Raw genomic sequence first — 12294 nt, forward strand, 5'->3', positions numbered from 1 at the left:
TTTGTTTGTAATTTACAACCCAAAAAGTTTGACACATTGATATTTGACAGAGTATTTATAACATAACCAGAGAACATAGAGGAGCGTCATAGCGTAAATTAAATGACGGTTGAGGACTCCTCGACTTATGTTGGCAACAGTGTTTGTTTCTAACTAGGAATAAAATTGACCAGAAAAAATGTCATAATATTTTTAACGACGCGTTTTACTTTCGACAAATTGACACTAGATTTACCAGAATATTACAAGCTGCTTACTGTTTTCTTCAGTTTAATTCAGATCACACGAATTACAGTTCGTCGTCTGAAAACTTGTTTGATCCACAGACCAGAGGGCACTCAGGCCAATGTCGACTCTAAGCGTTTGGAAACGATTTGATTTATAAGCCATGATCCGTGATCTTAACCGATTTCGACCATAATTTCTTGCTGTTTCAACTTTCGAATTGTCAGTTTTTCGAAATTTTAGTTTGGGGACTTTTCAGTTGACTCCTATTTATTTTATTATTAAATTTTTGGATTTTACAATTTTTCAATTTCTCGGTTTTCAGTTTTTCTTTTCAATTTTACGGTTTTTAAATATTTCGATTTTTCAATTTTTAACTTTTATAAACTCTTTATTGGTCGATTTTTCAATTAATTGATTTTTCGGGTTCTTTGGTTTTTCAATTTTTCTATTTTTTTAGGTTTCGATTTTTCAACATCACTTTTTTGATTTTTCGATTTCTCAATTTTTTAATTTCTCAGTTTTTGGACATTTCAGTTTTGGGATTTTTCAATTTTTCGATTTTTTTTAAGGTTTCGATATTTCGACTTCACTTTTTTGATTCTCAATTTTTCGATTCTTTGGATTCTCAATTTTGGGATTTTTCAGTTTTTCGATTCGTCAGTTTTTCTTTCATTTTTCAGTTTTTCGATATTTCAGTTTTGGGATTTTTCAATATTTCTGTTATTCGGCTTTTCCAATTTTGACTTCTGGATTTTAATTTCTCAATATTTAAAATTTAAAATTTTTCGATTTCTCGATTTTTCATTTCATCTCTTCCATATTTCAATTTTTCAAATGTTTCGATTTTTCGACTTCCCGGTTTTAGTTTTTCTGTTTTTCAATTGTCGTTTTTTCAATTTTTCGAGTTTTAAATTTTAGATTTTTCAGTTTTTTGATATTTTAATTTTTCAATATGTATTTAAAATTTTAGATTTTCCTGAATCCCCGGTTTCACAATTTGTCCATTTTTTTGCATTTTTCAACTTCACAATTTTCAATTCATCGATTTCTCAATTTTTTGTTTTTTCGATTCGAATTTTCGATTTTCGGATTTTTAGATTCTTCGATTTTGGTCCTCAATTTTCGGTTTTTACATTCCACAATTTTTCGATTTCTCAATTTCTCGATTTCCCAATTTCCGGATTTCTCTATTTTTTGATTCTCAGTTTTCCAAGTTCTCGATTTCTCCACTTTTTCCTGCATTTTTCGAATTTTATCTTGATTTTTCAATTTTTCGTTTTTTCGATTGTATGACTTTTGGATTTTTAGATACTTGGATTTTCGATATTCCTATTTTCAAATCCTCAATTTTTGATTTTTGGTTTTTTCGATTGTTAGGTCCCTCAATTTTTTGATTTCTCAATTTCTCGATTTCCCGAGTTCTCGATTTCACAATTTCTCCATTTTATTCTGCGTTTTTCGATTTCTCAATGTTTTCGATTCTACGATTTTTTAATTTTTTGAACTTTATTTTGATTTTGCGAATTCCCAATTTTTCATTTTTTCGATTATTCGAACTTTCGATTTTTCTAATTGTCAATTTTTCGGTTTTTTGTTTGTATGATTTTCCAGTTTTTGGTGGTCTTGAATTGTAGTTTTCCCGATTTCTCAATTTCTCAATGTCCCCATTTTTTAATTCTGCATTTTTCAATTTCTTGACTTTCAATTTCTCAATTTTCGAATTTTCATTTTGATTTTTCCATTTCTCGTATTTCAATTTTTCAAGTTCTCAATTTTCGATTTTTCTGTTCTCAGTTTCTCGATTTCCCAGTCTCTCAATTTCTCCATTTTTTGATTTTCAATTTCTAGATTTCGTGAGTTCTCAATTTCTCCAATTTTTGCTCTTGCATTTTTCGATTTCTTGTTCTTTACTTTCTCGATTTCTCCATTTTTCGTATTAATTTTTTCAAATTCTCAATTTTTCATTTCTTCGATTATTTATATTTTCGATTTTTCTAGTTGTCAGTTTTTCGATTTCTCAACTTCTTGATTCTTTTCATTTTGATTTTTGAGATTCCCAATTTTTCAATTATTCAAATTTTTCGGTTTTTTGATTGTATGATTTCTGGATTTTTAGATTTTTCGATTTTGGTCCTCAATTTTTCGATTTCTTAATTTCTCGATTATCCAATTTCTGAATTTCTTTTTTTTATTTTCAGTTTCAGTTTCTCGATTTTCCGATTTCTTGATTTTTCATTTCAGTTTTTCGATATTTCAGTTTTTCAAGTTTTCGAATATTTCAAATGTTTCGATTTTTCGACTTCCCGGTTTTAGATTTCCTGTTTTTCAATTGTCGTTTTTTCAAATTTTCGATTTTTCAATTTTTCAAATTTGACTTTTATAAACTCTCAATTTTTCGATTTTTCAATTAATCGATGTTTTGATTTTCCCATTTGTTGAGTTTCGAGGGTTTCGATATTCCTGTTCAATTCTTTAATTTTTCGATTTTTCAGGTTTTTGATTTTTCATTTTTTAGTTTTTTAAGGTTTCGATTTTTCGAGTTCACTTTTTGGATTTCTGGCTTGCTCAATTTTTCGACTTTTTAGGTTCTCAGTTTTTGGATATTTCAGTTTTCGGATTTTCCAAGTTTTCCATTTTTCAGTTTTTTTTTCATTTTTAAGTTTTTCGCTATTTCAGTTTTGGGATTTTCAATATTTCGATTCTTCGATTTTTCGATTTTTGGCTTCTGGAGTTTTCGAAGGATCGATTTTTTTACTTTTTCGATTTTTCAATTTTTCGATTGTTTAATCGTTCGATTTTTCGACTTCCCGGTTTTAGATTTTCTGTTTTCAATTGTCGTTTTAAATTTTTCGATTTTTCAATGTTTTGATTTCCCGATTTAGTTTCCCATTTTTAGTTTTTCTTTCATTTTTCAGTTTTTCGGTATTTCAGTTTTGGGATTTTTCAATATTTCGATTCTTCGACTTTTAGATTTTTGACTCCTGGATTTTTCGATGTGTCGATTTTTTTTACTTTTTTGATTTTTAAATTTTAGATTTTTTTAATTTATAAAATTTTACATTTTTCGATTTCTCGATTTTTCATTTCAGTTCTTCGATATTTCAAATTTTTCCAAGTTTTCGAATTTTTCAAATGTTTCGAATTCTTAATCAATTTGTCAGTTTCTCCATTTTTTGTTCTCAATTTCTGGATTTCCCAAATTCTCGATTTTTCAATTTCTCCGATTTTGTCGGTTGTTCGAATTTTAGATATGTATTTAGATTTTCCTATTTTCCAAATTTTCATTTTGACTCTTTAATTTTTCCAATTCTTAGTTTTCCGTTTTTTTCGATTTTCGGTATTCGATTTTTCGAGTTCTCAATTTTCGATTTTTAGTTTTTTCATTTGTTGGATTCCTCAATTTCTCAGTTTCTTCATTTTTTGATTCTCAATTTCCCGATTTCCCGAGTTCTCAAATTCTTAATTCCCTTTTTTTTCTGCGTTTTCCATTCTCGATTTTCAATTCTTCGATTTCTCATTTTTTTAAAGTTTCATTGTAATTTTTCGAAATCTCAGTTTTTAATTTTTTTAATGTATTTTTTTCAGTTATGGATTTTCGATATTTGATTTTTCGTTTTTTTCAATTGTTAAATTCCTCAATTTTTCGATTTCCCAATTTCTCAGTTTCTCTATTTTTTGTTCTCAATTTCTGAATTTCCCGAGTTCACGATTTCTCAATTTCTCCATTTTTTCGATTTTTCACTTCGTCGGTTGTTTGAAATTTAGATATGTATTTAAATTTTCCGGTTCTTTAAATTTTCAATTTGACTTTTCGATTTTTCAAGTCCTCAATTTTCGATTTTTGGTTTTTTCGATTGTTGGATTTTTGATTTTCCAATTTCTCAGTTTCTTCATTTTTTGATTTTCAATTTCTCGATTTCTCAGTTTGTCTCTTTTTTCTGCGTTTTTTGACATCTCGATTTTCAATTCTTCAATTGTCAGTTTTTGAATTTTCATTTTGATTTTTCGAATTCTCAATTTTTTATTTTTTCGATTGTTGGAATTTTCGGTGTTTCCAATTTTCGATTTTTCGACTTCCCGGTTTTAGATTTTTCAGTTTTTTGATATTTTAATTTTTCAATATTTAAAATTTAAATTTTCCAATTTCTCGATTTTTCATTTCAGTTCTTCGATATTTCAGTTTTTCAAGTTTTCGAATTTTTCTAATGTTTCGATTTCTTAATCTATCGATTTTTCGACTTACCGGTTTTAGATTTTCTGTTTTTCAAAGGTGTTTTTTTCAAATTTTCGATTTTTCAATTTTTCAAATTTGACATTTATAAACTGTCAATTTTTCGATTTTTCAATTAATCGATGTTTTGATTTTCCCATTTCTTGACTTTCGATATTCTTGTTCTTCAATTCTTTCGCTTGCTCTTTTTCTTTCATTTTTCGACTTTTCGATTTTTGGCTTCTGGAGTTTTCGATGTGTCAATTTTTTACTTTTTCAATTTTTCGATTGCTTAATCTTTCGATTTTTGGACTTCCCGGTTTTAGATTTTCTGTTTTCAATTGCCATTTTGTCAAATTTTCGATTTTTTAATTTTTTAAATTTGACTTTTATAAACTCTCAATTTTTCAATCAATCGATGTTTTGATTTTCCCATTTCTTGACCTTCGAGTGTTTCGATTTTCCTGTTCCTCAATTCATTAATTTTTTGATTTTTCAGGTTTTTGATTTTTCAATTTTTCGATTTTTTAAGGTTTCTATTTTTCGACTTCACTTTTTTGATTTTCCGATTTTTCAGTTTTTAGATATTTCAGTTTTAGGATTTTTCAATATTTCAATTCTTCAGCTTTTCTATTTTTGACTTCTGGATTTTTCAATCTTTTGATATTTTAATTTTTCAATATTTCTTAATCTTTCGATTTTTCGACTTCCTGGTTTTAGCTGTTCTGTTTTTCAGTTTTTCGATTTGTTAATTTTTCATTCCCGATTTATCGAGATTTGATTGTTCAGGTTTTCGATTTATAAGTTTTTCAATTTTTTATTTTGGCCTATTTCGGTTTCTCAGTTTTTCCAGTTTTCCAATTTTTCGTTTTTTGATTTTTCCGCTTTTCCAGTTTTTCAACTTTTAACTTTTTTTGCCGATTTCTCTATTTTTCGATTTTTCGACTTCAGCACTTTTCGATTTCTCGTTCTTTTGATCTTTCAATCTCTCAATTTTTCAATTTATCAAATTTTTAAGTTTTTTGATTTCTCGATTTATCGAGATTTGGATTTTTCGATATTTTGATTGTCAATTTCTCAATTTATAAATTGTTCAATTTTTAACTTTTCGACTCAACGATTTCTTGATCTTTTGATTTTTCGATTTCTCGGTTTTACGATTCTTTAAGGTTTCGATTTTTCGAATTTTCGATTATTTTAATTTTTCATTTTTTTTCTCACTGTTAATATTATACAGGGTATCGAAAACAACCTCAACAATTGTCACTAAAAACATTTAAAAATTCATACAAAATAGAACACAGTGTTTCCAAAACATTTTCCCGAAAAAAATCCATTGGGTTAATACGATTTCAACAATATTCTTAGTTTAAGACGTTTTGCTAGTATAAAATACAAATAAAGAATTAATTCTTAGTACTTGCAACGATAATACTGAACAAATTGTGAGTAGTAACTGGAATGAAAATACGCTGTGGTACCTTCTAAATCGTGAACAATTTGATCGATGACTTTATGAAATTCCTTTGGAGCCATTTTGATACCAAAGAAGAGTCGTTTAGCTAAATAGGTATGAGTTGATGAGTTGAAATTGTTTGTATTCGTGCACTTTCATCAACAGGAACATGTAAATACCCTTTGAAGACGTTTAATGTACAGAAATATTTACCATTTTTCACTTTATTGAAAATATTTTCTATTCAAGGAATAGGATAACGATTATCTTGAAGTTGATCGTTGATAGTTACTTATCAATCAGCACACAGTCTAATGTCACCATTCTTCTTCGGATTTGTACTGTAATGAACATTCTTTTTACTTCCCGAGCGTAAGCAAAGGAAGTATTGTAATCGAGTCCGTCGGCCGACTCTCTACTTTTACGTTTTCTCGATCTTTCATGACCCCTAGAAGACGAAGAAATAGGTCTCCCATTTCCGTCTGTCTGTCCGTCTGTCCGTCCGTCTGTCCGTCTGTCCGTCTGTCCGTCTGTTGTCACGGATTTTTATTAGACAGATAATCTCCGAAAGTACTCGACCGATTGTTGTGAAATTTTGTACTTATATTAAGAATATCATGTAGATGGTAAAACGCTAACCAAAATTTGTCGAATCATCCCCACCACTAAAGCGATGACGTCACTTCAAAATTGTACATAGTAAATGGGTTTTCAATTGTATAAAATAACATAGTCCTACACATGTAGTTTACAACTCTGAATCGACTTTTCACTCGAAACGTCCAGATTTTTGGAAAAAAAATCAAAATTATAAAACAACATTTTGAAATTTAATTTTTAATCTGCTAACCAGAATGCTTTGAAATGTTGCAGATGTTTTAAGGCTATAAAGAGCATCATAAATCTTTAGTCAAAAAATATTTGCTTATCCCCTCCAAAAACTTGATGACGTCAGCTCAAAAGTTTGTGGAATAAATCATATCTAAAATGTACAAAATATGATGAGTCTGTACTTGTGAACTATCACTCCATTAATATTTTTTGGATTTGCATATACAGGGTGACTCAAAAAAATTAATGAATGCGTAAATATATTTTATTGATTTAATCAGGAACTACAAAACCGAATGTTCTGAAATCTTGCAGATGTTTTAAGGTCATAAAGAGCATAATAAATGTTTAGTCAAAATATATTTGCTTATCCCCTCCAAAAACTTGATGACGTCAGCTCGAAAGTTTGCCGAATAAATCATATCTAAAATGTACAAAATATGATGAGCCTGTACTTGTCATTTATCACTCCATTCATATTTTTTGGATTTGCATATACAGAGTGACTCAAAAAAATTAATGAATGCGTAAATTTATTTTATTGATTTAATCAGGAACTACAAAACCGAATGCTTTGAAATCTTGCAGATGTTTTAAGGTCATAAAGAGCATAATAAATGTTTAGTCAAAATATATTTGCTTATCCCCTCCAAAAACTTGATGACGTCAGCTCGAAAGTTTGCCGAATAAATCGTATCTAAAATGTACAAAATATGATGAGTCTGTACTTGTGATTTATCATTCCATTCATATTTTTGGATTTGCATATGCAGGGTGACTCAAAAAAATTAATGAAGGCGTGAATTTATTTTATCGATTTAATCAGGAATTACAAAACCGAATGCTTTGAAATCTTGGGAATATTTTAAAGTTATTATAAGCATGGTAAACTTTTGTTCAAAATGTATTTGTTCATCCCTCCTAAAAAAATTGATGACGTCACCCTTAAATTTTGCTGAATAAATCCTATCTAAAATGCAAAAAATATGATGAGTTTGTACTTGTGATTTATCATTCCATTCATATTTTTTAGATTTTCTTAAGAGGTGGTTCAAAAAAATTAATGAAGTCAATTTATTTTATTGATTAAATTAAAGGCAACACTTATTATTAGTATTACACCCCAACCAACCCAATTTGGTAGACACAAAATTTGTTAAAGGAAAAACTCGGTTGAAACATAAGGGTAGCACGCTTATTTACATCGACTTTAACATTACAGACCTGCATTTGTTTTATGCGTTCACTTGATTCCGCGAATGTGAAATACGAGGTAAGCGCCAAATATTCTCGGCCTAACAAAGAAAGAGACCTGATGGAAAAAAATTAAATATTTATATTTCAACATAATCTCTGTTAACTTCAATATATTCAAAATTACGTTCAACTAACAGCTCTATGCGTTTAAAAAAATTATTTGAATCTTTATCACTAAAATGATGTAGTACTGCCGTTTGCACCTCTTTATCCGTCCAAAACGTTTTCCCTCCAAGTCGTTTTTTATCTTAGAGAACAGTTAATAATCGTTCGAAGCTAAGTCAGTACTGTAGGGTGGATGATCAAGTTACTCGAAGTCACAGGCCCCTATAGCAGCTTGAGAAAGACATGCGGTATGAACGAGCGCATTTTCATGAAGCAATCGAACGCCTCTTGTTAATTTTCTCGGCCTTTTTTCCCAAATACGGTCTCCTAATTTATGCAGTAAGTAAGCATAATATGTAGCGTTGACAGTGGTATTTCATCCTTTAAAATTAATCAACAACATGCCTTTACAGTCCCAAAAAATTGTGGCCATGATTTTTTTTGGAAGATTGGTTCGTCTTCAAGGGTTTCTTACCCCATGCGAAATAACTGTGATCATTTTTTTTAGTAAAATGTGAAGGACAAGCTTCAGCAAACACAAAAACCATCCTGTCCTTAATACCCTTTAGAGCAATTCCATCTTTTGATAAGAATTTTATTGCCGTTCGATTTTCAATTTTAAACAGGCATGATGAGTCCATAATTTTTCAAATATTACTCCTCAAATGTATCAAAACTAATGGGCAGTGGGGCTTGAAATTTTACACACATACTGCGGGGACCCTCTAGTCTTTTATGAGTTGTACAAATTTCCCGACGAGCAATCGCAAATATATCAGGCCGAGAATATTTGGCGCTTACCTCGTAGACATGTTTATAATCAACCAATTGTGAATTTCACCGTCAAGAATTAAAATAAAACCCAATGTTTTATATAATAAGCGGAAGTCGAAGCAATAAAACCGACGGTCGTTTTGTTTACAGTTTCTGTGTTTGGCTCTCACGTATGCTGTTACGCCTGTCATCTTAAATTAACAATGTTTATACATACACGATTTTCAGTTGCCTCTGATACGTAGGTATACGTGAGTAAATTGTTTCGTTATTTTATTGATTATTACAAATCAATATTCAAACGACCCAATTCATTTTCCCGAAAATTTGAGAATATAATAATTTTATTCTTAGTATTACACTACATCTATCCCAACTGATATACGTGTCCTTGCAAAAATGTTGATGACGTCATCGCAATTTTTTTTTAAATTCCCACTACAAAAATGTAATGAGAAAAAAAACACAATAGGCATGCAGTCGTCAAGTTTCCGACAGCGAGGGAAGTACTGTCTAAACTCTTTAGACCAATTTTTTCATATGCTGACGAAGAAGTATTGAAGATATCGCTAATATTATTTATTTGAAATTCGTCATCAACAGAGGAATTTGAACCGATGTCGACGTTATTGACAGTTCGTAGATTTTTTTGAAGTAATGTAGGAATACAGTTCCGGTTTTCAATTTTTCGATTCTTCAGTTTTAGTTTTTTTTATTTTGGATTTTTCAGTTTTTCGTTACTATAATTTTTTGATTTGCAATATGTCACTTTTCATTTTTTTCTTTAATTTTTAGATTTTGCAATTTTTTAATTCAAAATCTCTCAAATTTTCTATTTTTAATTTTTCGTTTCAATTTTTTAGTTTTCTTCATTTTTACATTTTTTCCAATTTTCACTGATCTGATCTTATAATTTTTTGTTTTTCCGAGTTCAATTTGTTCAATTTTTCGCTTTTTTTGTTTCTTCAATTTTTTGAAATGCAGTTCTCAGTTTAAAATTTTTCAGTTTTCGATTTTCCAACCTTTGGATGTTTCAATTTTTAGTTTTTGCATTTGCAGTTTCATGAATTTTCAACTGTGAATTTTTCAGTTTTTCGAATATTTAATTTTTCATTTCTTCAATTTTTGACTTGCAGTTTTTCTTGTTTTCATTTCAAATATGTAACAACAGTATTTTTGTAAATATTTCACTTTTTCAATTTTAGAATTTTTCTATTTTTCAATTATTTGATTCTAAAACTTATGCTAACTCTATTCTTCAATTTTTCATTTCTTCAAATTTTCGAATCCCAATTGTTCACTTCGATTTTTTATTTACTTCATTTTTACAATTTTTCGATTTTTCAATTTCAATTTTTTCAATTTTCCATTTCATGAATTTTTGATTTGCAACATAAATATTAAAATATGTGCGATTATGCAGTTGTGCAGTTGGAAATTTTCCTTAATTTAGGCACTGATTACGGGTAATATATGCTGCTTTAAGCACCGTTTTATGTAAGAACTCTAGGCAAACGTTATAATAGATAACAACTAACTTAATAAGATGATAATGTATGTAGCCACAATGCACAAATGTGTTTTTGTACGTATTTGTGTTTAGTGTTAAGTTTAACTCAAGAAAGAAAATAAACCGACAAAAATGACTCTGAGCCAAATACAGGGATTCTACAAAAATCAAACCGTCTTCATAACCGGAAGTACTGGCTTGTTGGGAAAACTCGTTCTTCGGAAATTGTTAACCACATGTGCACCGAAGAAAATCTATCTTCTTATAAGACAACACAAAGGAAAATCGGTGGAGGAAAGACTTGAGACACTCCTAGACAGCGCTGTAACACTCAAATAGTTTGTAATTTTCTTTAAATATAAAAAATGTTTGCAGGACTTGAGACGGGATAAATCGGAATTCAAAGGGAAAATTTTTGCTATCAAAGGAGACTGTGGTTTACCGGGACTGGGCATATCACAGGATGATAGGAATACTCTAGTAAATGAAACGACTTGTATTATTCACATTGCAGCTACTATAAAATTTAACGAGCATTTACGATTGGCTGCATATATTAATGTACGCGCTGTGCAGGATCTCCTTCATTTGGCTAAAGAAGTTCGCGATTTAAAGGTATTCTCGGAATGTATTATACTTTTTCTGGTACTAAAGATGTAGTCGATAATTTATACATACTTTTATATCACTTTTATAATTTGGTTTGATTTAAATAATTTTTTTGACATTAGGCTATTGTGCACGTTTCGACAGCTTTCTCAAACTGTAACCATAAAGATTTAATAAAAGAACAATTCTATGAGCCTGGAATGACAGCCACAGAGCTCTTGAAAATGCTGGAATCAATGAATGATGAAGCAATAACCAACACCACTCCAGAGTAAGTACAAGTTTTCTTAACACTACGATTTTTACCGCTTCGTTTATCTGCTCTCTTGGGAGGGCATTAAATTATCAGTATGACACACAAAATTTCACTCAATTTTTCCAGCGTTCTAGGTTCTTGGCCCAATAGCTACACATTCACTAAAGCTGTAGCCGAAAATATTATCAAAAACGAAGCTCAAGATCTACCGATTTGTATCGTCAGACCGGCGATTGGTAAGTAGAAATTGTTCACCTCGTCAAAAAAGTTATGAGAGAATTGATTTCAGTGATGGGGGCATGCCAAGAGCAAATATTATTCTAGCAGCAGGGTGGTACTCAGCATCCAAAAATCCTCCCTCACCGATCTATAACTATGTAGGTTCTGAGAAGAATTTGATAACAGGAAGTCAGCTCGACCATTACGGAAAATTATTTTCCCAAATGTACACCAGCATGCATACTGTTAATGTGTACTTTTTGATTTTTACTAAAAACAAGTACTACCTTAGGTTCTGTCAGTTCTGGTTCCATCTCGTACCAGCGTATATCGCAGATCTGGTTTGTTTATGTCTTGGAAAAAAACGAAGGTGAGCCTTCTTGTGTACAGACTTTTTTACACCAAAATGTTTTCAGGTTCGTTAAAATGTATCAAAAATTACATAGAATTTGTGACTTGGTAGGATTCTTTAACGTGAATTTGTGGAAATTTGAAACTACGAATAGCGAAGTTATGTGGAAAGTCTTGAACGAAAAAGACCAAGAGTTGTTTCCGTTTAGCATGGAGAACTTGCAATGGAAAAGTTTTTTGGAAAGTTGTGTGATATATGGAAGGATTAATTTCCTGAAAGATCCAATGCATACTTTACCACAAGCCAAACGAAAACGGAAATTCATTATATTATTATATTATTGCATTGTTTTTGCACTTGTGTGTGTCGTGTGGTGTTTGATTTGAATTGTTAAATTGCTATATTATCCATCTTTATACAGGGTGTTATTGAAATACATGGAAACAAAAAATCTGGTGAATGTAGGGAACCTAAGAAGTCAAATGAA

General features: G+C 30.0%; 1 protein-coding gene across 1 annotated transcript; it reads left to right on the plus strand.

Moving 5' to 3' along the window:
• Positions 1 to 10242: 10242 nt before the first annotated feature.
• On the plus strand, positions 10243 to 12294 carry LOC135139389 (fatty acyl-CoA reductase wat-like). Its single transcript, XM_064069601.1, has 6 exons — positions 10243 to 10695; positions 10747 to 10986; positions 11103 to 11251; positions 11363 to 11472; positions 11526 to 11825; positions 11872 to 12294. The coding sequence occupies exons 1-5, from the start codon at positions 10504 to 10506 to the stop codon at positions 11558 to 11560; spliced, it is 726 nt and encodes a 241-aa protein (XP_063925671.1). The 5' UTR covers positions 10243 to 10503; the 3' UTR covers positions 11561 to 11825; positions 11872 to 12294.

The sequence above is a fragment of the Zophobas morio genome, unplaced genomic scaffold (genome assembly GCF_036711695.1).
Source record: "Zophobas morio isolate AGI-343-1 ecotype UQ-CSIRO unplaced genomic scaffold, CSIRO_AGI_Zmor_V1 ptg000031l, whole genome shotgun sequence".
NCBI classification, from domain to species: Eukaryota; Metazoa; Arthropoda; class Insecta; order Coleoptera; family Tenebrionidae; genus Zophobas; species Zophobas morio.